The 26,558-nt window shown below is 44.3% G+C and overlaps 1 protein-coding gene across 1 annotated transcript; it reads right to left on the bottom strand.

Moving 5' to 3' along the window:
- Window positions 1-70: 70 nt before the first annotated feature.
- fan1 (FANCD2 and FANCI associated nuclease 1) lies at window positions 71-26,558 on the bottom strand. The gene is made up of 14 exons (XM_041849724.2): window positions 26,312-26,558; window positions 22,650-24,200; window positions 22,254-22,394; window positions 21,595-21,802; window positions 15,996-16,229; window positions 10,452-10,583; window positions 9,866-9,974; window positions 3,650-3,769; window positions 2,792-2,956; window positions 2,307-2,472; window positions 1,604-1,707; window positions 1,197-1,391; window positions 637-765; window positions 71-422 (listed from the first exon to the last, which is right to left on the bottom strand). The coding sequence occupies exons 2-14, from the start codon at window positions 24,073-24,075 to the stop codon at window positions 285-287; spliced, it is 3,267 nt and encodes a 1,088-aa protein (XP_041705658.1). The 5' UTR covers window positions 24,076-24,200; window positions 26,312-26,558; the 3' UTR covers window positions 71-284.

Here is a 26,558-nt window from a genome sequence, read left to right as displayed (position 1 = left end):
AGGGCAAAAGCCTTTTCCGGCATAATCAGACACTAAGAAAGTTAACATTTTCACATTCAACCAGAGTTAATACAGTTGTAGTACATTGATTATTTTATTTACATATTAGACAGTTATAGTATAAAATCCAGTCATTAAAGCTCATTGTGGGATTTTACCTCACCCTGTCTGTCCTGCAACAAACTATACAGAGTGCTATTTGTATAAAATCAGTTTCATTGAAATTCTGTCCTTTAGTGAGACGGTCAAAAGGTCAAGGCAGGTGTTTGCCAAGCTCATCAATCCTATTCCAGCCACGCTGCTCTGGCCCCGGTGGCAGTGACGTGACAGACCTCTACATCAGCCCCCAGTCTCTGTAGCTCATCCAACCAGATCTGCTGCTTCTGAGACAGCCTGTCGCTTGGGCCCTTCACCTCCACCAGCTGGAACAATAGAATATGATAGAATTCATAGAACATCTGCTGTTTTTCTGAGACAGCCTGTCGCTAGGCCCCTTTACCTCCGACCAACTGGAAACAAGCGAACGCACCTCTCATCAACATGTCAACATGGGACACTAACAGACCCTAGTCATCTCAAATAAATGTGTTTAAATTCCACAGCCCCGGGCAGGCCTAGACAGTCCTGTGGGCTCACCTTGTAGGTGTTGCTGGTTGTGTTCCACACCACCAGGTCGGGCAGTCCTGCTCGGCAGTGTCTGTAGTCCTTGGCCATCCTGGTGAACATCCCTCCCAGAAACGATCCACCCAGACACGACACGAGACTCTGCAAAAGAGAGGAGACCACAGAGGGTCAGAGCAGCTCGGTACCATTACAGTAGCCAGGTAAACAACAGGCTAGTTTAACCATGCTACAATTACATACGATTTACCATAAACACAATAACCATGTTACTAACACATTCTTATACATGAAATCATAGCATAGGCTTTATAATGACTATCTGAAAGTCATATTTCTTCAACTTAGCAGATGCTTTTCAACTTTAAAAGTACAGGGAGTGCAAAGTACATTTTTAGTAGGTGTATGTGATGCCTGCGGGAATTGAACCCACAACCTTGGCGTTGCTAGCACCAAAGCTACTCTTACCAACTGAGCCACACATGTCCACGTGGTTTAGTCAATGACAAACAAGATTTGTCTGTACCGACAATGCGTCATCCAATCGGTTTGAAGTGAGCCTTAACTGTAGTTACCTGTGCCCGCTGCAGAGATGAGAAGCGCTCCCAGTTGACCAGTGAACACACCCTCCCCTCCTGATTGGTCCAGGCCTCGGCCATCAGGTTGTGCAGCGTCTCATTGGACGCCTCACAGAGCACCTGCACACGCGTCTCTATCGCCTCCCTCCGGTTCCCATAGAAACAGTCTGTGAAGAGGTCCAGTGGGCAGGGCTAGGAGAGGGACAGGAAGGGCGAGGAAATATTAATACCGGTATATGCCTCGTAGCAGACACTTTTATACAGAGTCTTTCAGTACAGTGAGGGCATGCAGGTACAGCTATACGTGAGCCTTGTGGGGATTGAACCTTAAACCTTGACGTCATTACTGCCACACTTCAACCAACTGAACCACAAAGGACAGGTGTACGGTTGAGCATGTTTACCTGGTAGGGATTTCGGAAGACGTCTGGAATACCGTCCATGAAAATGACGTCCCATAACAGAAGACCAAACAGAGTGGAAAACGTGGAGCCCTCTCCATGGATCCCTATAGATAACCAAGAAAATGTTCAGTCAAACTTCACTTCCATCCATGTGGTAAGTAAGCATTTCACGGTCAAGTCGACACCTGTTGTATAATAATAATAATAATATAATAATAATAATAATATGCCATTTAGCAGACGCTTTTATCCAAAGCGACTTACAGTCATGTGTGCATAAATTTTTACGTATGGGTGGTCCCGGGGATCGAACCCACTACCCTGGCGTTACAAGCGCCATGCTCTACCAATTGAGCTACAGAGGACCAGTGGCTGATGTATTCGGCGCATGTGACAAATACAATTAGATTTGATTCATTAGGCTACACCGAATTACATTTCTAAGTACAGGTTCATGTGACAACAGGAGAACTTTACTGAACTTGCTATTTTCAATTGTGTTCTTTTTCTGTGAGAGCTCTGGTTTATATGTCAAATAAACTTAAAAACACGAAAACTTGACCATTTTAAAAGAAGCAACAAAAAAAAAAAAAGGAAACTTGAAAAGAAGTGAAGCAGCATACCTTGGTCACGAAAACTTGACAATTTTAAAAGAAGCAAAAAAAAAAAAAACTGACACTTGAAAAGAAGTGAAGCAGCATACCTTGGTCAAAGCCTTGGCGACGGTAGTGTGCCAGTGACAGCTCTTCCACAGAACACATGACAGTGGAGTATCCCCCCTCTCCCCCCCCCTCCTCCTCAGCAGGCATGAGGAACACATTCTTCCCTGTCCCCCCCTCATGGGGGAAGAGCTGCCCCCGGATCGTGACCTAATAGACACAATACACACAGACACAATACACACATAATATCACACACACAAAACGAGTCTGGTTTTAAAACTGGATGACGTTTAGAAAGTCAAAAGACGTTATCAGTGATGTAGTGAAGCATAAACTCAAGTACACCCAGTTTACCCTCCCTTTTTATTAGGGGAATAGAATTTACCCACCTCTTAACCAACATTTTAGTTTTTTGTATTAGCGTTTTACTTAACTTGCTAACAAAGATTGTCATCTCAATCGCCGCTTAGCATTTACCCATCTCTGAATATCATGTATATTTAAATCAGCGACAGAAGTGACTCACATGAGTGACATCGTTGACGTGGATGGTGGGCAGGTCACTGAGCAGGGGGCGGTACTTCTTGTAGCTGGGGGATTCCTTCATCCTATTGGCTCTTTGGTGGAGTGACAGCTGGTGGCCCGTCCTCACCAAGGGGTCAGAGAGACCGTCTCTGATGGAGCGGATAGCCTGGGATTGATACAGGGGGAATTTCAATTCAATTAACACTAATTACTGCTAGGACACAGAGAAAAAGACACACATTTAATAAATACCACGTATAAGATAGTGCAAAGTGAAATCCAGACAAACATTAACAAAGTGCAATAGTCCATAAAATACAGGATAAGTTCAGGAAGAACCATGGGACAAAGTACTTAAGAGACGGTGTGGTTGACTGACCTGTTCAGGTAGTTTGAGGTGCTGCTGGAGGTTGAGTGGTTGACTGACCTGTTCAGGTAGTTTGAGGTGCTGCTGGAGGTTGAGTGGTTGACTGACCTGTTCAGGTAGTTTAAGGTGCTGCTGGAGGTTGAGTGGTTGACTGACCTGTTCGGGTAGTTTGAGGTGCTGCTGGAGGTTGAGTGGTTGACTGACCTGTTCGGGTAGTTTGAGGTGCTGCTGGAGGTTGAGTGGTTGACTGACCTGTTCGGGTAGTTTGAGGTGCTGCTGGAGGTTGAGTGGTTGACTGACCTGTTCGGGTAGTTTGAGGTGCTGCTGGAGGTTGAGTGGTTGACTGACCTGTTCAGGTAGTTTGAGGTGCTGCTGGAGGTTGAGTGGTTGACTGACCTGTTCGGGTAGTTTGAGGTGCTGCTGGAGGTTGAGTGGTTGACTGACCTGTTCGGGTAGTTTGAGGTGCTGCTGGAGGTTGAGTGGTTGACTGACCTGTTCGGGTAGTTTGAGGTGCTGCTGGAGGTTGAGTGCCAGTCTGTCCCACCATCGCCCCCTGCTGTCTGGACAGTAGACTGACTGGCCCAATAGGGAGCGCAGCTCCTTCACCGCTTCCTGGAACACAACCGATCAGAATCAATACATTATACTACACACTGCTGTGTGTGTGTGTGTGTGCGTGTATATCGAGGTATATGAATGAGTGTGTGTATATCCAGGGTTTTTCTTTCTTTTTACTATTTTCTGCATTGTAGAATAATAGTGAAGACATCAAAACTATGAAATAACACATATGGAATCATGTAGTAACCAAAAAAGTGCTAAACAAATCAAAATATATTTTATATTTGAGATTCTTCAAATAGCCACCCTTTGCCTTGATGACAGCTTTGCACACTCTTGGCTGCTTTTCCTTCACTCTGCTGTCCGACTCATCCCAAACCATCTCAAATTGGGTTGGGGTCGGGGGATTGTGGAGGCCAGGTCATCTGATGCAGCACTCCATCACTCTCCTTTTTGGTAAAATAGCCTTTACACAGCCTGAAGGTGTGTTTGGTCATTGTCCTGTTGAAAAACAAATGATAGTCCCACTAAACCCCTTCGCTGCAGAATGCTGTGGTAGCCATGCTGGTTTAGTGTGCCTTGAATTCTAAATAAATCAGACAGTTTCACCAGCAAAGCACCCCCACACCATAACACCTCCTCCTCCATGCTTCACGGTGGGAAACACACATGCGGAGATCCAAGCAAGTCTCTTCTTCTTATTGGTGTCCTTTAGTAGTGGTTTCTTTGCAGCAATTCGACCATGAAGGCCTGATTCACAGTCTCCTCTGAACAGTTGATGTTGAGATGTGTCTGTTACTTGAACTCTGTGAAGTATTTATTTGGGCTTCAATTTTTAAGGCTGGTAACTCTAATGAATTTATCCTCTGCAGCAGAGGTAACTCTGGGTCTTCCATTCCTGTGGCGGTCCTCATGAGAGCCAGTTTCATCATAGCGCTTGATGGTTTTTGCGACTAGACTTGAAGAAACTTTCAAAGTTCTTGAAATGTTCCGGATAGGCTGACCTTCATGTCTTAAAGTAATGATGGACTGTCGTTTCTCTTTGCTTATTTGAGCTGTTCTTGCCATAATATGGACTTGGTCTTTTTTCTGAATACCCCCCCTACCTTGTCACAACACAACTGATTGGCTCAAACGCATTAAGAAGGAAAGAAATTCCACAAATTAACTTTTAAGAAGGCATACCTGTTAATTGAAATGCATTCCAGGTGACTACCTCATGAAGCTGGTTGAGAGAATGCCAAGAGTATGCAAAGCTGTCATCAAGGCAAAGGGTATATATTTTTATTTGTTTAACACAAAGAAAAAACCTTGAATGAGTAGGTGTTCTAAAACTTTTGACTGGTACTGTATATTTACATTTTTAGTATATCGAGGTATATGAATATGTGTGTGTGTATATATATATATATCGAGGTATATGAATGTGTGTATGTGTATATATCGAGGTATATGAATGTGGGTGTATATCGAGGTATATGAATGTGTGTGTATATATATATATATATATATATATATATATATATATATATATATATATATATATATATATATATATATATCTCAGGTATATGAATGTGTGTATATCGAGGTATATGAATGTGTGTGTGTATATCCAGGTACGGTGCCTTGCAAAAGTATTCATCCCCTTGGCGTTTTTCCTATTTTGTTGCATTACAACCTGTAATTTAAATTGATTTTTATTTGGATTTCATGTAATGGACATACACAAAATATTCCAAATTGGTGAAGTGGAAGCGGCACCATGAAGACCAAGGAGCCCTCCAAACAGGTCAGGGACAAAGTTGTGGAGAAGTACAGATCAGGGTTGGGTTATAAAAAAATATCAGAAACTTTGAACATCCCACGGAGCACCATTAAATACATTATTCAAAAATTGAAAGAATATGGCACCACAACAAACCTGCAAAGAGAGGGCCGCCCACCAAACCTCACGGACCAGGCAAGGAGGGCATTAATCAGAGAGGCAACAAAGAGACCAAAGATAACCCTGAAGGAGCTGCAAAGCTCCACAGCGGAGATTGGAGTATCTGTCCATAGGACCACTTTAAGCCGTACACTCCATATAGCTGGGCTTTACGGAAGAGTGGCCAGAAAAAAACCATTGCTTAAAGAAAAAAAAAGGCAAACACGTTTGGTGTTCAACAAAAGGCATGTGGGAGACTCCCCAAACATATGGAAGAAGGTATTCTGGTCAGATGAGACTAAAATTGAGCTTTTTGGCCATCAAGGAAAACGCTATGTCTGGCGCAAACCCAACACCTCTCATCACCCCGAGAACACCATCCCCACAGTGAAGCATGGTGGTGGCAGCATCATGCTGTGGGGATGTTTTTCATCGGCAGGGACTGGGAAACTGGTCAGAATTGAAGGAATGATGGATGGCGCTAAATACAGGGAAATTCATGAGGGAAACCTGTTTCAGTCTTCCAGAGATTTGAGACTGGGACGGAGGTTCACCTTCCAGCAGGACAATGACCCTAAGCATACTGCTAAAGCAACACTCGAGTGGTTTAAGGGAAACATTTAAATGTCTTGGAATTGCCTAGTCAAAGCCCAGACCTCAATCCAATTGAGAATCTGTGGTATGACTTAAAGATTGCTGTACACCAGCAGAACCCATCCAACTTGAAGGAGCTGGAGCAGTTTTGCCTTGAAGAATGGGCAAAAATCCCAGTGGCTAGATGTGCCAAGCTTATAGAGACATACCCCAAGAGACTTGCAGCTGTAATTGCTGCAAAAGGTGGCTCTACAAAGTATTGACTTTGGGGGGGTGAATAGTTATGCACGCTCAAGTTCTCTGTTTTTTTGTCTTAATTCTTGTCTGTATCACAAGAAAAAATATTTTGCATCTTCAAAGTGGTAGGCATGTTGTGTAAATCAAATGATACATACAGTTGAAGTCGGAAGTTTACATACACTTAGGTTGGAGTCATTACAACTCGTTTTTCAACCACCCACAAATTTCTTGTTAACAAACTAGTTTTGGCAAGTCGGTTAGGACATCTACTTTGTGCATGACACAAGTAATTTTTCCAACAAGTGTTTACAGACAGATTATTTAACTTATAATTCACTGTATCACAATTCCAGTGGGTCAGAAGTTTACATACACTAAGTTGACTGTGCCTTTAAAAAGCTTGGAAAATTCCAGAAAATGATGTCATAGCTTTAGAAGCTTATAATAGGCTAATTGACATCATTTGAGTCAATTGGAGGTGTACCTGTGGATGTATTTCAAGGCCTACCTTCAAACTCTCAGTGCCTCTTTGCTTGACATCATGGGAAAATCAAAATATATCAGCCAAGACCTCAGACATTTTTTTGTAGACCTCCACAAGTCTGGTTCATCCTTGGGAGCAATTTCCAAATACCTGAAGGTACCACGTTCATCTGTACAAACAATAGTACGCAAGTATAAACACCATGGGACCACACAGCCGTCATACCGCTCAAGAAGGACACGCGTTCTGTCTCCTAGAGATGAACGTACTTTGGTGCGAAAAGTGCAAATCAATCCCAGAACAACAGTAAAGGACCTTGTGAAGATGCTGGAGGAAACAGGTACAAAAGTATCTATATCCACAGTAAAACGAGTCCTATATCGACATAACCTGAAAGGCCGCTCAAAAACGGCCATAAATGACCATCGTTATGTTTGGAGGAAAAAGGGGGATATTGCAAGCCGAAGAACCCCATTCCAACCGTGAAGCATGGGGGTGGCAGCATCATGCTGTGGGGGTGCTTTGCTGCAGGAGGGACTGGTGAACTTCACAAAATAGATGGCATCATGAGGAAGGAAAATTATGTGGATATATTGAAGCAACATCTCAAGACATCAGTCAGGAAGTTAAAGCTTGGTTGCAAATGGGTCTTCCAAATGGACATTGACCCCAAGCACTCTTCCAAAGTTGTGGCAAAATGTCTTAAGGACAACAAAGTCAAGGTATTGGAGTGGCCATCACAAAGCCCTAACCTCAATCCTATAGAAAATGTGTGGGCAGAACTGAAAAAGCGTATGCGAGCAAGGAGGCCTACAAACCTGACTCAGTTACACCAGCTCTGTCAGGAGGAATGGGCCAAAATTCACCCGACTTATTGTGGGAAGCTTGTGGAAGGCTACCCGAAACATTTGACCCAAGTTAAACAATTTAAAGGCAATGCTACCAATGAGTAATTGACTGTATGTAAACTTCTGACCGACTGGGAATGTGATGAAATAAATAAAAGCTGAAATAAATCACTCTCTACTATTATTCTGACATTTCACATTCTTAAAATAAAGTGGTGATCCTAACTGACCTAAAACAGGCAATTTTTACTAGGATTAAATGTCAGGAATTGTGGAAAACTGAGTTTAAATGTATTTGGCTAAGATGTAAAGTGGGGAAAAAAGGATTTAGTCAGCCACCAATTGTGCAAGTTCTCCCACTTAAAAAGATGAGAGAGGCCTGTAATTTTCATCATAGGTACACGTCAACTATGACAGACAAATTGAGAAAAAAAAATTCAGAAGATCACATTGTAGGATTTTTTATGAATTTATTTGCAAATTATGGTGGAAAATAAGTATTTGGTCACCTACAAACAACCAAGATTTCTGGCTCTCACAGACCTGTAACTTCTTCTTTAAGAGGCTCCTATGTCCTCCACTCGTTACCTGTATTAATAGCACCTGTTTGAACTTGTTATCAGTATAAAAGACACCTGTCCACAACCTCAAACAGTCACACTCCAAACTCCACTATGGCCAAGACCAAAGAGCTGTCAAAGGACACCAGAAACAAAATTGTAGACCTGCACCAGGCTGGGAAGACTGAATCTGCAATAGGTAAGCAGCTTGGTTTGAAGAAATCAACTGTGGGAGCAATTATTAGGAAATGGAAGACATACAAGACCACTGATAATCTCCCTCGATCTGGGGCTCCACGCAAGATCTCACCCCGTGGGGTCAAAATGATCACAAGAACGGTGAGCAAAAATCCCAGAACCACACGGGGGGACCTAGTGAATGACCTGCAGAGAGCTGGGACCAAAGTAACAAAGCCTACCATTAGTAACACACTACGCCGCCAGGGACTCAAATCCTGCAGTGCCAGACGTGTCCCCCTGCTTAAGCCAGTACATGTCCAGGCCCGCCTGAAGTTTGCTAGAGTGCATTTGGATGATCCAGAAGAGGATTGGGAGAATGTCATATGGTCAGATGAAACCAAAATATTACTTTTTGGTAAAAACTCAACTCGTCATGTTTGGAGGACAAAGAATGCTGAGTTGCATTCAAAGAACACCATACCTACTGTGAAGCATGGGGGTGGAAACATCATGCTTTGGGGCTGTTTTTCTGCAAAGGGATCAGGACGACTGATCCGTGTAAAGGAAAGAATGAATGGGGCCATGTATCGTGAGATTTTGAGTGAAAACCTCCTTCCATCAGCAAGGGCATTGAAGATGAAACGTGGCTGGGTCTTTCAGCATGACAATGATCCCAAACACACCGCCCGGGCAACGAAGGGCCAAAATACCAGCAACAGTGTGTGAAAACCTTGTGAAGACTTACAGAAACTGTTTGACCTGTGTCATTGCCAACATAGATTACAGGGAAACTTTTATTATCCAAATACTTATTTTCCACCATAATTTGCAAATAAATTCATAAAAAATCCTACAATGTGATTTTCTGGATTTTTTTTTCTCATTTTGTCTGTCATAGTTGACGTGTACCTATGATGAAAATTACAGGCCTCTCTCATCTTTTTAAGTGGGAGAACTTGCACAATTGGTGGCAGACTAAATACTTTTTTTCCCCACTGTATGTAAACTTCCGACTTCAACTGTACCCCCCAAAAATACATTTTTATTCCAGCTTGTAAGGCAACAAAATAGGAAAAATGCCAAGGGGGGTGAATACTTTCGCAAGCCACTGTATATGAATGAGTGTGTGTATATCGAGGTATATGAATGAGTGTGTGTATATAGAGGTATATGAATTAGTGTGTGTATATATATCGAGGTATATGAATGAGTGTGTGTATATATCGAGGTATATGAATGAGTGTGTGTATATATCGAGGTATATGAATGAGTGTGTGTATATATCTCGAGGTATATCAATGAGCGTGTATCCACCTTGTAGCAATGTAGTCTCTGTAGTACTTCTACTCCCCTGGACAGGATGCGTGTGTAGGCCCACCCTGTGGTGAAACAGCGCAGGAACACTGGCAGCCCCTCCTGGTGGCTACACACACACACACACACACACACACACACACACACACACACACACACACACACACACACACACACACACACGCACGCACGCACGCACGCACGCACGCACGCACGCACGCACGCACGCACGCACACTTTAGGTTTGGCTGGCTTACGGCTGTCCTCTGTAGCTCAGCTGGTAGAGCACGGCGCTTGTAACGCCAAGGTAGTGGGTTCGATCCCCGGGACCACCCATACACAAAAATGTATGCACGCACGACTGTAAGTCGCTTTGGATAAAAGCGTCTGCTAAATGGCATATTATTATTTATTATTATTTATATTAACGTCGACGATAACGTCGCTATCAAGTGATTATTGTGGGGTGGGGGGGGGGTGGGGGGGATTGCATTTGGCTGTTCAGGCCAATGTGAGACCCGCCTGGACACAGATCAAAGATTGTCAAAGATGGATGAATATGACGCTAGTGGACCCCGCTCCCCACCTGAGGTCGTAAGTCTTGCTCATCTCCTGCCAGGTCGTCTTGGCTGCAGTGTAAAGCGCCAGAGCGTCCTCCCAGCGGCCTGCCTGCATGGCTGTGATCACCTCTTGCAGCGCTCGCATCGCCGCCTCATACCTGCCACGACAGATAGAGGGGGTGAGTCCAATGATGTTTATTGGTCGCGTGCACCGTTTTGCAGACGCTGGTGATCGAAAAATGGAAACGCTGATGTTTCCAGCTCCAACAATGCAGCAATATCTAGCAACACAATAACAATACACACAATCTAAAAGTAAAAAAAAAAACAAAGACATTAAGACATATCAGAAACATCAGACGTCTAGGACCCAGAGTCACAGTCCGGGAATATAAATACATCTACACTGAGTGGACAAAATATTAGGAACACCAGCTCTTTCCATGACATTGACTGACCAGGTGAAAGCTATGATCCCTCATTGATGCCACCTGTTAAATCCATTTCAATCAGTGTAGATGAAGGGGAGGGGAGATTATTAAGCCTTGAGACAATTGAGACATGGATTGTGTATGTGTGCCATTCAGAGGGTGAATGGGCAAGACAAAATATTTAAGTGCCTTTGAATGGGGTATGGTAGTAGGTGCCAGGCGCACCGGTTTGAGTGTGTCAAGAACTCCCAACGCTGCTGGGTTTTTCCCCACTCAACAGTTTTCCGTGTGTATCAAGAATGGTCCACCACCCAAAGGACATCCAGCCAACTTGACACAACTGTGGGAAGCATTGGAGTCAAAATGGGCCAGCATCACTGTGGAACGCTTTCGACACCTTGTAGAGCCCATGCCCTGACTAATTGAGGCTATTCTGAGGGCAAAATAGGGTGCAACTCAATATTAGGAAAGTGTTCCTAATGTTTTGACACTCAGTGTAAATGTTAATGGTTTATATAGACAGTATATGAATAGAACAATTATGTACAGCAGTAGTTATATAGGATGAGCCTTGACTATTTACCTATTATCTGCGTAGTAACAAACCCCCACCTCGCAACCCATGCGACCCCAAACTGTTCACACTCCTCTTGCAAAAACTAAAGCAGGAAGTACCAGTGAATCGCTCAATACGGAAGTGGTCAGATGACGCGAATGCTACGCTACAGGACTGTTTAGCTAGCACAGACTGGAATATGTTCCGGGATTCATCCAATGGCATTGAGGAGTATACCTCCTCAGTCACCGGCTTCATCAATATGTGCATCGATGACGTCGTGCCCACAGTGACCGTACGTACATACCCCAACCAGAAGCCATGGATTACAGGCAACATCCGCATTGAGCTAAAGGCTAGAGCTGCCACTTTCAAGAAGTGGGACACTAATCCGCGTATAAGAAATCCCGCTATGCCCTCAGACGAACCATCAAACAGGCAAAGAGTCAATACATGACTAAGATTGAATCCTACTACACCGGCTCTGACGCTCGTCGGATGTGGCAGGGCTTGCAAACTATTACAGACTACAAAGGGAAACCCAGCCATGAGCTGCCCAGTGACGCGAGCCTACCAGACGGGCTAAATGCCTTTTATGCTCACTTGAGGCAAGCAACACTGAGGCATGCATGAGTGCACCAGCTGTTCCTGGACAACTGTGGGTTCACGCTCTCCGTAGCCGATGTGAACAAGACCTTTAAAACAGGTCAACATTCACAAGGTCGCGGGGCCAGACGGATTACCAGGACGTGTACTCAGAGCATGCGCGGACCAACTGTCAAGTGTCTTTACTGACATTTTCAACCTTTCCCTGACCGAGTCTGTAATACCTACATGTTTCAAGCAGACCACCATAGTCCCTGTGCCCAAGAATGCGAAGGTAACCTGCCTAAATGACTATCGCCCCGTAGCACTCACGTCGGTAGCCATGAAGTGCTTTGAAAGGCTGGTCATGGCTCACATCAACCCCATCATCCCAGAAACCCTAGACCCACTCCAATTCACATACCGCCCCAACAGATCCACAGATGACGCAATCTCAATCGCACTACACACTGCCCTTTCCCACCTGGACAAAAGAAACACCTATGTGAGAATGCTGTTCATTGACTACAGTTCAGTGTTCAACACCATAGTGCCCACAAAGCTCATCACTAAGCTAAGGACCCTGGGACTAAACACCTCCCTCTGCAACTGGATCCTGGACTTCCTGATGGGCCGCCCCCAGGTGGTAAGGGTAGGTAACAACCGATCTGCCACGCTGATCCTCAACACGGGGGCCCCTCAGGGGTGCATGCTTTGTCCCCTCCTGTACTCCAGTTCACCCACGACTGCGTGGCCAAGCACGACTCCAACACCATCATTAAGTTTGCTGACGACAACAGTGGTAGCCTTGATCACCAACAACGAGACAGCCTCAGAGACCAGGCAGTGTGGTGCCAGGACAAAACCTCTCCCTCAACGTGAGCAAGACAAAGGAGCTGATTGTGGAATACAGGAAAAGGAGGGCCGAACACGCCACCGTTCACATCGAGAGCTTCAAGTTCCTTGGTGTCCACATTACCAACAAACTATCATGGTCCAAACACACCAAGACAGTCGTGAAGAGGGCACGACAACACCTTTTCCCCCTAAGGAGACTGAAAAGATTTGGAATGGGTCCCCAGATCCTCAAAAGGTTATACAGCTGCACCATCGAGAGCATCCTGAAGGGTTGCATCAATGCCTGTTATGGCAACTGCTCGGCCTCCGACCATAAGGCGCTACAGAGGGTAGTGCGTATGGCCCAGTACATCACTGGGGCCAGGCTTCCTGCCATCCAGGACCTCTATACCAGGCGGTGTCAGAGGAAGGCCCTAAAAATTGTCAAGGACTCCAGTCACCCTAGTCATAGACTGTTCTCTCTACTACCATCCAAGAGGCTCCTTAACAGCTTCTACCCCCAAGCTATAAGACTGCTGAACAATTAATCAAATGGCCATCCGGACTATTTACTTTGACCCCCTTTTTTTTTTTTTTTTTTTACACTGCTGCTACTCGCTGTTTATTATCTATGCATAGTCACTTTAACCCTACCTACATGAACAAATTACCTCGACTAACCTGTACCCCCGCACATTTACTCGGTACCGGTACCCCCTGTATATAGCCTCGTTATTGTTATTTTATTGTGTAATTTTATATTTTACTTTAGTTTATTTAGTAAATATTTTCTTAACTATTTCTTGAACTGCATTGTTGGTTAAGGTCTTGTAAGTAAGCATTTCACGGTAAGGTCTACACCTGTTGTATTCGGGCGCATGTGACAAATAACATTTGATATCTAGGAACCGCGTGCTGCCAGTTGAGCATGGGGGCATCCTATTGGATGACTAGAACGCAGTATATTCCGTGTCATCAGAAAGTATTCACACCCCTTTGACACATTTTGTTGTGTTTCAAAGTGGGACTAAAATGGATTTGTCATTTTTTTGTAGACGATCCTACACAAAATACTCTAATGTCAAAGTGGAAGAAAAATTCTAACATTTGTAAAAAAATATATAAAAAAATATGACACTAAACACTAATATAATCTTGATTAGATAAGTATTCAACCTTCTGAGTTAGTACATGTTAGAATCCCCTTTGGCAGTGATTACAGCTGTGAGTCTTTCTGGGTAAGTCTCTAAGAGCTTTCTACACCTGGATTGTTCAACACTTGCCCATTATTCTTCTTAGAATCCTTCAAACTCTGTCAAATTGATTGTTGATCATTGCTAAACAACCACTTTCAGGTCTTGCCACAGATTTTCAAGCAGATTTAAGTCAAAACGGTGGCTCGGTGGCTACCTATCCACGGTTTTTGGTTTGGATAAGTTCGGCGACGCGCAACATTTCCCAGTTCAAGCGATCAAAAACAGTCTTGATGCATAGATTCCGATTGGTCAGACCAATGTTGAACAGTCCTTACCACGGTTGCTTCCTGCTTAAAGTTTCTGCCTATAGGCGGGGAGGAGCAGGATGGAGGCGTCGTCTGATTTGCCAAAGGGAGGGGCGGGGGGAGGACCTTGCAGTCGTCCCTGAAGGGAGAGTAACAACAGTCAAGTGTGTTCTCTCCAAATGTAGCCTTGGAGATGTGTTGATAGATTTTCGGGAGTGTTTCCTCAGATTTCCTTTATTAAAGTCCCCAGCTACAATAAATGCGGCCTCAGGATATGTGTTTTCCTGTTTTCAGCCTCAGTTCCTCAGTTCCTTGCGAGCCGTCACTGTGTCAGCTTTGGGGGGAAATATACACGGCAGTGACAATAACCAAAGAAAATTATCTCGTGAGGTAATGCAGTCGGCATTTGATGGTAAGGTATTCCAGATCGGGAGAACAAAAGGACTTGAGTTCCTGTACGTTACCACAATCACACATTGAGTTGTTCATCATCAGACATACCCCTCCACCTCTGTTTTTCCCGGAGAGTTCTTTCTTCCTGTCCGGGCGATGAACTGAGAATCCCGCTGGCTGTATGGACGGGGACAATATATCCAGAGAGAGCCATGATTCCATAAAACAGATTATGTTACAGTCCCTTGTGTCTGTCTGAAAAGAGATCCTCACCCTGAGCTCATCTACTTTGTTGTTCAGGGACTGAACATTAGCGAGTGCTATACTCGGAAGTGGTGGGCGGTTTGTTCGCCACCTGAGCCTGACTAGGACCCCACTTCTCCCTCTTCTCCGGCGTCGACGTTTTGGTCTAACACCCGGAATAATTGGGTCTGCTTCTGAGAATCCAAACAAAAGGATCCGGGTCAGGGAAATCGAATTTCTTGGTGTGAAAGCCGATTTAATGTCCAAAGGTTATTTTGGGCTATAGGTAATAATATTAGAAACATTCTTATTAAATAATGTAAGAAGCACAACAACAACAACAACAACAACAAATACCGCAAAGTTGGCTAGGAGCTAGAAACAGGCTGACCGTGTCTGTCCGTGTCTGTCATCTTGTTAATATTGGCAGAATGTGTGCCAGAGTCTAATGGTAGTGCTGCTGACTACGGATTCCATATCCGCCCTGGTGTCTAGCCCCTTCTACATGCATCTCCCTTTCTCCTTTCTGATCTTTAAACAATAAAGGCATGAAAACCCAGGGATTCTTGTGAGAATAACACAGGACTAAGGGCTGTTCTTAGCACGACGGGAAGCGGAGTACGGTGGAGATAAAATACATTTTAAAAAAAGGCTACATTGTAGCACAGGTCAGAGAGGCAGGCAGCAAGGTTTTATACAAACACCTCACAGTTGCAAACCCAAAAAAATTACGTCTAGATACTTTTTCCCCATGAAGTTCATGAATTGCCTGGCCTGGACTGTGGGACAGTGGATGTGCATTGAACCGCTAACAGGCATTTCCTGGGGATTGTCGTGAATAACTCCCAGCTATCAATCGATCAGCATCCAGGATCCAAACAACCCATTTTATAGTAACACCTAGATAGCCTATAGAACTCACACTTAAATAAACAACATAAACATTAGAGGTTGATCAATCAGTGTCCACAGCACTGACCAATGAGATCTGACCCAAATATACACCGTAAGCCTACACTCTAACCTGATAAGATCTTCTCTATCCAGGAACAGTTTGGCTCTGCGCTGTACGGTGTAGTCAGGGAAAGCCAGTCGGCCAGAGTTGACCAGTAGGATGGTGTAGAGCTGACCCTGACCCCCTCCGGCCATCTCCTCCTCCTCCAGCCCGTCTGTCAGGGAGAAGAGGAGGAGAACCCGAGAGAACACGGCCCTGGGGCCGCGATGCAGACGTACACAGGAACCAGCTAGCTGCTTCGCCCTGGAGAGGAGAGATTATTAGTGTCGGAGTGTACCTGAGGATGGTTGTGTGTTTAAGGCAGCTGACCTCATCACATATGCAATCCCCTGCCTGCGTAGGTAAGAATGCCTGTCCCACTGTTCTGCCTTTCTGTACACTTTATCCCATTCCATCTGTCTCCCATTCCATCTGTCTCCCATTCCGTCAGTCTCCCATTCCATCTGTCTCCCATTCCATCTGTCTCCCATTCCATCTGTCTCCCATTCCATCTGTCTCCCATTCCGTCAGTCTCCCATTCCGTCAGTCTCCCATTCCATCTGTCTCCCATTCACTAATGTCTCCCATTCCATCTGTCTCCCATTCACTAATGTATCCCATTCACTAATGTCTCCCATTCCATCTGTCTCCCATTCACTAATGTCTCCCATTCCATCTGTCTCCCATTCCATCTGTCTCCCATTCCATCTGTCTCCCATTCCATCAGACTCCCATTCCATCTGACTCCCATTCCATCTGACTCCCATTCCATCTGACTCCCATTCCACCTGTCTCCTATTCACTAATGTCTCCTATTCACTAATGTCTCCTATTCACTAATGTCTCCCATTCCATCAGTATCCCATTTAATCAGTATCCCATTACATCAGTATCCCATTCCGTCAGTATCCCATTCCGTCAGTATCCCATTCCAGCTGTCTCCCATTCACTAATGACTCCCATTCCATCTGTCTCCCATTCACTAACGTCTCAGATTCCATCAGTCTCCCATTCACTAGTGTCTCAGATTCCATCAGTCTCCCATTCACTAATGTCTCCCATTCACTAATGTCTCCCATTCCATCAGTCTCCCATTCCATCAGTCTCCCATTCCATCAGCCTCCCATTCCATCAGTCTCCCATTCCATCAGTCTCCCATTCCATCAGTCTCCCATCCATCAGTCTCCCATTCACTAATGTATCCCATTCACTAATGTATCCCATTCACTAATGTATCCCATTCACTAATATCTCCCTTTCACTAATGTCTCCCTTTCACTAATGTCTCCCATTCCATCAGTCTCCCATTCCATCAGTCTCCCATTCACTAATGTCTCCCATTCACTGATGTCTCCCATTCACTAATGTCTCCCATTCTATCAGTCTCCCATTCCATCAGTCTCCCTTTCACTATGTCTCCCATTCCATCTGTCTCCCATTCCATCAGTCTCCCATTCACTAATGTCTCCCATTCACTAATGTCTCCCATTCACTAATGTCTCCCATTCCATCAGTCTCCCATTCCGTCAGTCTCCCATTCCATCAGTCTCCCATTCACTAATGTCTCCCATTCCATCAGTCTCCCATTCCATCAGTCTCCCATTCACTAATGTCTCCCATTCACTAATGTCTCCCATTCCATCAGTCTCCCATTCACTAATGTCTCCCATTCACTAATGTCTCCCATTCCATCAGTCTCCCATTCCATCAGTCTCCCATTCCATCAGTCTCCCATTCCATCAGTCTCCCATTCCATCAGTCTCCCATTCCATCAGTCTCCCATTCCATCAGTCTCCCATTCACTAATGTATCCCATTCACTAATGTATCCCATTCACTAATGTATCCCATTCACTAATATCTCCCTTTCACTAATGTCTCCCATTCACTAATGTCTCCCATTCCATCAGTCTCCCATTCCATCAGTCTCCCATTCACTAATGTCTCCCATTCACTAATGTCTCCCATTCCATCAGTCTCCCATTCACTAATGTCTCCCATTCACTAATGTCTCCCATTCCATCAGTCTCCCATTCACTAATGTCTCCCATTCCATCAGTCTCCCATTCACTAATGTCTCCCATTCACTAATGTCTCCCATTCCATCAGTCTCCCATTCCATCAGTCTCCCATTCCATCAGTCTCCCATTCACTAATGTCTCCCATTCTATCAGTTTCCCATTCACTAATGTCTCCCATTCCATCAGTCTCCCATTCACTAATGTCTCCCATTCCATCAGTTTCCCATTCACTAATGTCTCCCATTCCATCAGTCTGCCATTCACTAATGTCTCCCATTCACTAATGTATCCCATTCACTAATGTCTCCCATTCCATCAGTCTCCCATTCACTAATGTCTCCCATTCCATCAGTCTCCCATTCACTAATGTCTTCCTTTCCATCAGTCTCCCATTCACGAATGTCTCCCATTCACAAATGTCTCCCATTCACAAATGTCTCCCATTCACTAATGTCTCCCATTCACTAATGTCTCCCATTCACTAATGTCTCCCATTCACTAATGTCTCCCATTCACTAATGTCTCCCATTCACTAATGTCTCCCTTTCACTAATGTCTCCCATTCCATCTGTCTCCCATTCACTAATGTCTCCCATTCACTAATGTCTCCCATTCACTAATGTCTTCCTTTCCATCAGTCTCCCATTCACGAATGTCTCCCATTCACAAATGTCTCCCATTCACAAATGTCTCCCATTCACAAATGTCTCCCATTCACTAATGTCTCCCATTCACTAATGTCTCCCATTCACTAATGTCTCCCATTCACTAATGTCTCCCATTCACTAATGTCTCCCATTCACTAATGTCTCCCTTTCACTAATGTCTCCCATTCCATCTGTCTCCCATTCACTAATGTCTCCCATTCACTAATGTCTCCCATTCACTAATGTCTCCCATTCACTAATGTCTCCCATTCACTAATGTCTCCCTTTCACTAATGTCTCCCTTTCACTAATGTCTCCCTTTCACTAATGTCTCCCTTTCACTAATGTCTCCCTTTCACTAATTTTACATTTACATTTTAGTTTCCCATCAGTTTCCCATTCACTAATGTCTCCCATTCCATCAGTCTCCCATTCACTAATGTCTCCCATTCACTAATGTCTCCCATTCACTAATGTCTCCCATTCCATCAGTCTCCCATTCCACCAGTCTCCCATTCACTAATGTCTCCCATTCACTAATGTCTCCCATTCACTAATGTCTCCCATTCACTAATGTCTCCCATTTCACTAATGTCTCCCATTCACTAATGTCTCCCATTCACTAATGTCTCCCATTTCACTAATGTCTCCCATTCACTAATGTCTCCCTTTCACTAATGTCTCCCTTTCACTAATGTCTCCCATTCCATCAGTCTCCCATTCACTAATGTCTCCCATTCACTAATGTCTCCCATTCACTAATGTCTCCCATTCCATCAGTCTCCCATTCACTAATGTCTCCCATTCCATCTGTCTCCCATTCACTAATGTCTCCCATTCCATCAGTCTCCCATTCCATCAGTCTCCCATTCACTAATGTATCCCATTCACTAATGTATCCCATTCACTAATGTATCCCATTCACTAATGTCTCCCTTTCACTAATGTCTCCCTTTCACTAATGTCTCCCATTCCATCAGTCTCCCATTCCATCAGTCTCCCATTCACTAATGTCTCCCATTCACTGATGTCTCCCATTCACTAATGTCTCCCATTCTATCAGTCTCCCATTCCATCAGTCTCCCTTTCACTATGTCTCCCATTCCATCTGTCTCCCATTCCATCAGTCTCCCATTCACTAATGTCTCCCATTCACTAATGTCTCCCATTCACTAATGCCTCCCATTATATCAGTCTCCCATTCCATCAGTCTCCCATTCCATCAGTCTCCCATTCACTAATGTCTCCCATTCCATCAGTCTCCCATTCCATCAGTCTCCCATTCACTAATGTCTCCCATTCACTAATGTCTCCCATTCACTAATGTCTCCCCATTCCATCAGTCTCCCATTCCATCAGTCTCCCATTCACTAATGTCTCCCATTCACTAATGTCTCCCATTCACTAATGTCTCCCATTCCATCAGTCTCCCATTCCATCAGTCTCCCATTCACTAATGTCTCCCATTCCATCAGTCTCCCATTCCATCAGTCTCCCATTCACTAATGTCTCCCATTCACTAATGTCTCCCATTCACTAATGTCTCCCATTCCATCAGTCTCCCATTCCATCAGTCTCCCATTCACTAATGTCTCCCATTCACTAATGTCTCCCATTCCTTCAGTCTCCCATTCACTAATGTCTCCCATTCCATCAGTCTCCCATTCACTAATGTCTCCCATTCACTAATGTCTCCCATTCCATCAGTCTCCCATTCCATCAGTCTCCCATTCACTAATGTCTCCCATTCTATCAGTTTCCCATTCACTAATGTCTCCCATTCCATCAGTCTCCCATTCACTAATGTCTCCCATTCACTAATGTCTCCCATTCCATCAGTCTCCCATTCCATCAGTCTCCCATTCCATCAGTCTCCCATTCACTAATGTCTCCCATTCTATCAGTTTCCCATTCACTAATGTCTCCCATTCCATCAGTTTCCCATTCACTAATGTCTCCCATTCCATCAGTCTGCCATTCACTAATGTCTCCCATTCACTAATGTCTCCCATTCACTAATGTCTCCCATTCCATCAGTCTCCCATTCACTAATGTCTCCCATTCCATCAGTCTCCCATTCACTAATGTCTTCCTTTCCATCAGTCTCCCATTCACGAATGTCTCCCATTCACAAATGTCTCCCATTCACAAATGTCTCCCATTCACTAATGTCTCCCATTCACTAATGTCTCCCATTCACTAATGTCTCCCATTCACTAATGTCTCCCATTCACTAATGTCTCCCATTCACTAATGTCTCCCATTCACTAATGTCTCCCTTTCACTAATGTCTCCCATTCCATCTGTCTCCCATTCACTAATGTCTCCCATTCACTAATGTCTCCCATTCACTAATGTCTCCCATTCACTAATGTATCCCTTTCACTAATGTATCCCTTTCACTAATGTCTCCCTTTCACTAATGTCTCCCTTTCACTAATGTCTCCCTTTCACTAATGTCTCCCTTTCACTAATGTCTCCCATTCCATCAGTCTCCCATTCACTAATGTCTCCCATTCACTAATGTCTCCCATTCACTAATGTCTCCCATTCCATCAGTCTCCCATTCCATCAGTCTCCCATTCACTAATGTCTCCCATTCACTAATGTCTCCCATTCACTAATGTCTCCCATTCACTAATGTCTCCCATTCACTAATGTCTCCCATTCCATCAGTCTCCCATTCCACCAGTCTCCCATTCACTAATGTCTCCCATTCACTAATGTCTCCCATTCACTAATGTCTCCCATTCACTGATGTCTCCCATTTCACTAATGTCTCCCATTCACTAATGTCTCCCATTCACTAATGTCTCCCATTTCACTAATGTCTCCCATTCACTAATGTCTCCCTTTCACTAATGTCTATCCCTTTCAATTAAAAAAATAAAGGACAGTAGAAAAAGCTCCATATTGCTGTGAATGCCACTAGAGCCCTTCCCCTCTCCTCTCTATTCCTCACCTCTTTAGTATGACAGTCCCAGTGTTGTTCTGTCCTGGGGCCAGGGCGAACAGAGACCTCTGTCTGCTCAGCTTCAGGAGTCCCTCCACCAGCTGATGTTTCTGGGTGCCAGACCCAGGGCCCCCCAGGTGGAAGGTCTTAGCCAGGCTACGGAGCTCCGGGGCAGGCAGCAGGTCCAGCACCTCCCCCAGCTCCTGGAGGTCCTTGTCTGGAAAACAGTTGAGGATGTCGGGCATTGGATGGTAGGGGTTGAACATGAGTGACTTACCACTGTTAAATGTGACAAGAGTGGAAATTCAACCCTCCGCAGCGTAACACAACACACTCAAGAAGCACAGTCAATACTGACTCAGAAAAGAAAAGGCATGTCTGCATGCAGGGCTACAGTACCTCTAGATACCAAAAAGGCAGTAGCAATGCACATAGCCATCCACTACATTAGCATTTAGCATAATACCATTCAAGACCTTTCAACAGTTAGCATGTAGCATAATACCATTGAAGTCCATTCATCCAACTGTTCGTAGGAAGCCTCCTTTCACCAGGTCCTGAGCTACAGGTCCTAGATCAGCCTAGTGTTAAGCATTTAGTATAACATAATTCAAGTCCATTCAACAGTTAGCATGTAGCATAAAAACAATTCCAGTCCAATCATTCACCTGTCTGTAGGAAGCCTCCTTCCACCAGCTCCTGAGCTACAGGTCCCAGGTCAGTGCTAATCTCATTATAGTTCAGCTTGTTGACCTGGAGCCACTTCAGTTTCCTCTGGAACAGTCTCACGTACAGCTTCTGACCTGTCACTGAGAGGAAAGAGAGACAAATTAGCAAGACGGGTTGATGATAAAATAGTAGTTGAAATTCTAAAGGGGGTATTACTACATGTAATTGTATTGTAATTTGTGTATCGTGATTTTATATTATTCTTGTGTGTTATAAATAACCAGTGCTATTTTTTTGCAGAACACTTTCCTGTAGCCTCTCTTATGTATGCATTATAACAGCTACATGAGACATTATAACATCTGTCATTGGCAGTCGTGTTCTATTCTCCACACCTGACAGATGCTCAAAGCTGTGTATGGCTGAGAGGTCTTCTTGATTGAACAGCATCCTATCATCTTCATTCTCCAGCACTGCCTCTAGCACGGTCAGGAAGTTACACAGGTAGTACGGTAACCGTGGTGACTCGGAATCTTCCTTATCAGTTCTTCTGTCTGTGTCAGGCTCTGTCAGCTGATCACTGCTACCGGTCACTGTGGATTCTTGTTGTTGTTGTTGTTGTTGTTCTCCCTCTTCATCTAATTTTCCTTTTCTTTCTCTGGTGCTTCTCTCACACTCCTCCTCAGGCACCTCTGAGCTGCTCTTCAAAAGAGTGTCACAGTTACCAGCTGAAGATTCTTCTGTTCTGTGTTGCCGATCATCATCATCATCATCATCATCAGCTGTTGTTGTTGACGTAAGGAGTTTGTTTCTAGTGAGGTCCTCATCAGGTTCTCCATCGTCGCTCTTCTCATATCTGCCTTTCTTGCTGCGAGTAGACATCCTCCGTGTTTTAACAGAGACCTCTGCTTTTTCTACTTTCTTCCTCTTGTTCAGTTTGGATGGAGCAGAGGACAGAGGTGGCGGGGCCAGAGAAACTACTGGAGACAAGGATTCTGATTTAGAATCAGATTTGGATTCTAAATGTTCTAAAGGTTCTTCTCTGCTTTCTATCTGAGGTCTTCCCAGTGATATTGTACTGTGACTTTCCACTGTGACATTTGTTGTCTCTGTGGCCATTAAGCATGTTGTCTGGTCACCTAATCCCCGAGGGAGGTGGTTCTCCTTCTGAGAGCTGCTCAGTTCCTCAGACCTTCTGTCTTTCTCTGGGGAATTCTGGATGGTGATGATGTCATCAACCTGCGACTGTAGGTCCTCAGGGGACATCAGGCTTTGCTTCAGGCCCCTCCTGGAGAGCTTAGAGGACAGCCTGCTACCTAGGTCAATGGTCCTGACTACAGTCTTACTGCTCATCTCTCTGGTGGTTACCTGCTGAGAAGGAGAAGAAGCACCATGCTTTTTAAAGTATGGGCTGGTGTTGGTGTTGGCCTCTCGCTGAGGTTTTTCCTCCTTCGGAGAAGAAGGCCCTGTGTCTGGATTATGGACCTTACTGGCCTTCCTGGGAGGAGAGTGAGACGATGCCAGCTTTATTGTAGTAACAATGTTACTGGCTGAAGCAGTATCAATGGACGCACCATCTTCCCTCTGAAAGTTCTGACACTGTGAGTCAATGTGTTGGTTTATCCTGAACCGTGGCACCAGCTGACCACACAGAGGACATGCCAGTCTAGGTGGCGGGGTGTTGTTGAAGAACGATAAAATGGAGGCTGTACCAGGACTTGCAGTGACACTCTTCTTACCATCTTTACTACCGATGGATCCTTTTCTCTTTGTTACTGAGAGCGTTCTCTGATGTTTGGGTTTGCTTCCTTTCTCTGCCATGGTGTTTCAACTGTTGTGCTGTTGTTGTTGTTGTTGTTTTCACGTTTTGTCTAGAAAAACAGATGCTGATATTCCATTATGTAGCTATCTTGATAGTAACTTGCAAATGTAGGTCCACCACCAATCTGTAAAGTGAGAGAGAGAGAGGCATAGGTTACTGTTCACATAGCTGAGGAACGCTTACAGTGGGGAAAAAAAGTATTTAGTCAGCCACCAATTGTGCAAGTTCTCCCACTTAAAAAGATGAGAGAGGCCTGTAATTTTCATCATAGGTACACGTCAACTATGACAGACAAATTGAGGAAAAAAAATCCAGAAAATCCCATTGTAGGATTTTTAATGAATTTATTTGCAAATTATGGTGGAAAATAAGTATTTGGTCACCTACAAACAAGCAAGATTTCTGGCTCTCACAGACCTGTAACTTCTTCTTTCAGAGGCTCCTCTGTCCTCCACTTGTTACCTGTATTAATGGCACCTGTTTGAACTTGTTATCAGTATAAAATACACCTGTCCACAACCTCAAACAGTCACACTCCAAACTTCACAATGGCCAAGACCAAAGAGCTGTCAAAGGACACCAAAAACAAAATTGTAGACCTGCACCAGGCTGGGAAGACTGAATCTGCAATAGGTAAGCAGCTTGGTTTGAAGAAATCAACTGTGGGAGCAATTATTAGGAAATGGAAGACATACAAGACCACTGATAATCTCCCTCGATCTGGGGCTCCACGCAAGATCTCACCCCGTGGGGTCAAAATGATCACAAGAACGGTGAGCAAAAATCCCAGAACCACACGGGGGGACCTAGTGAATGACCTGCAAAGAGCTGGGACCAAAGTAACAAAGCCAACCATCAGTAACACACTACGCCGCCAGGGACTCAAATCCTGCAGTGCGAGACGTGTCCCCCTGCTTAAGCCAGTACATGTCCAGGCCCATCTGAAGTGCATTTGGATGATCCAGAAGAGGATTGGGAGAATGTCATATGGTCAGATGAAACCAAAATATAACTTTTTGGTAAAAACTCAACTCGTCATGTTTGGAGGACAAAGAATGCTGAGTTGCATCCAAAGAACACCATACCTACTGTGAAGCATGGGGGTGGAAACATCATGCTTTGGGGCTGTTTTTCTGCAAAGGGACCAGGACGACTGATCCGTGTAAAGGAAAGAATGAATGGGGCCATGTATCGTGAGATTTTGAGTGAAACCCTCCTTCCATCAGCAAGGGCATTGAAGATGAAACGTGGCTGGGTCTTTCAGCATGACAATGATCCCAAACACACCGCCCGGGCAACGAAGGAGTGGCTTCGTAAGAAGCATTTCAAGGTCCTGGAGTGGCCTAGCCAGTCTCCAGATCTCAACCCCATAGAAAATCTTTGGAGGGAGTTGAAAGTTTGTGTTGCCCAGCGACAGCCCCAAAACATCACTGCTCTAGAGGAGATCTGCATGGAGGAATGGGACAAAATACCAGCAACAGTGTGTGAAAACCTTGTGAAGACTTACAGAAAACGTTTGACCTGTGTCATTGCCAACAAAGGGTATATAACAAAGTATTGAGAAACTTTTGTTATTGACCAAATACTTATTTTCCACCATCATATGCCAATAAATTCATAAAAAATCCTACAATGTGATTTTCTGGATTTTTTTTCCTCATTTTGTCTGTCATAGTTGACGTGTACCTATGATGAAAATTACAGGCCTCTCTCATCTTTTTAAGTGGGAGAACTTGCACAATTGGTGGCTGACTAAATACTTTTTTTCCCCACTGTAACTCCGTTCTCTTATATCGAGGCGGAGTTGAGTTTTGAAAACCGGTCGCCCACCATCAGACGATTATTGTTAAAAAATAAATAAATACATCTGAAAACGCTTACTTGTACCTAAGTTTGTCCTGTACAACTAACGTTCATCCGCGGGGTGCTGAAATTCATCATTTTAATAAAAACGTTTATCTAATACAACCACCGATTTTCGCCCTCATTTGTGTTGCTCGTACTACGTAGACTGAGATTTAATTGGCACATGCACATTCGCGCTGAGTTAAGCAACACAAATGAGGGGAAAAGTCAATATTAGGAAGGTGTTCCTAATGTTTGGTAATGTGACAGTGAGAGAAACCTACTTGCTGAACATTGTCGTCATAAAGACTACACTACCACCAGATATTATTTAGTACAATGTCACATCATAAACGTATAATTCCTTCACATTATAGCTAATCCACTCACCACAGTGCCACCAGTGTCGTTCACCACCGATCTTTCATCTAGAATGGGCAATGCGCGGCTGAGCTAGCTAGATAGTTATCTTGTTCTCTTCACGTTACATTTGCAGGCGTCAGGCAATGGCAGAGAAATTGTCATACCGGTTATACATTGTGTTATAATATAATTATTTTGAGTTTTAGATGAGAAATGAAGCTCGTTGAGTAGCCCGTGTTTTGTTGTTACAGAACATCCGTGTTCGCGCTCAAGG

Source organism: Coregonus clupeaformis, chromosome 26 (assembly GCF_020615455.1).
Source record: "Coregonus clupeaformis isolate EN_2021a chromosome 26, ASM2061545v1, whole genome shotgun sequence".
NCBI lineage: Eukaryota > Metazoa > Chordata > Actinopteri > Salmoniformes > Salmonidae > Coregonus > Coregonus clupeaformis.
This window is presented reverse-complemented; position numbering and strand designations above follow the sequence as displayed.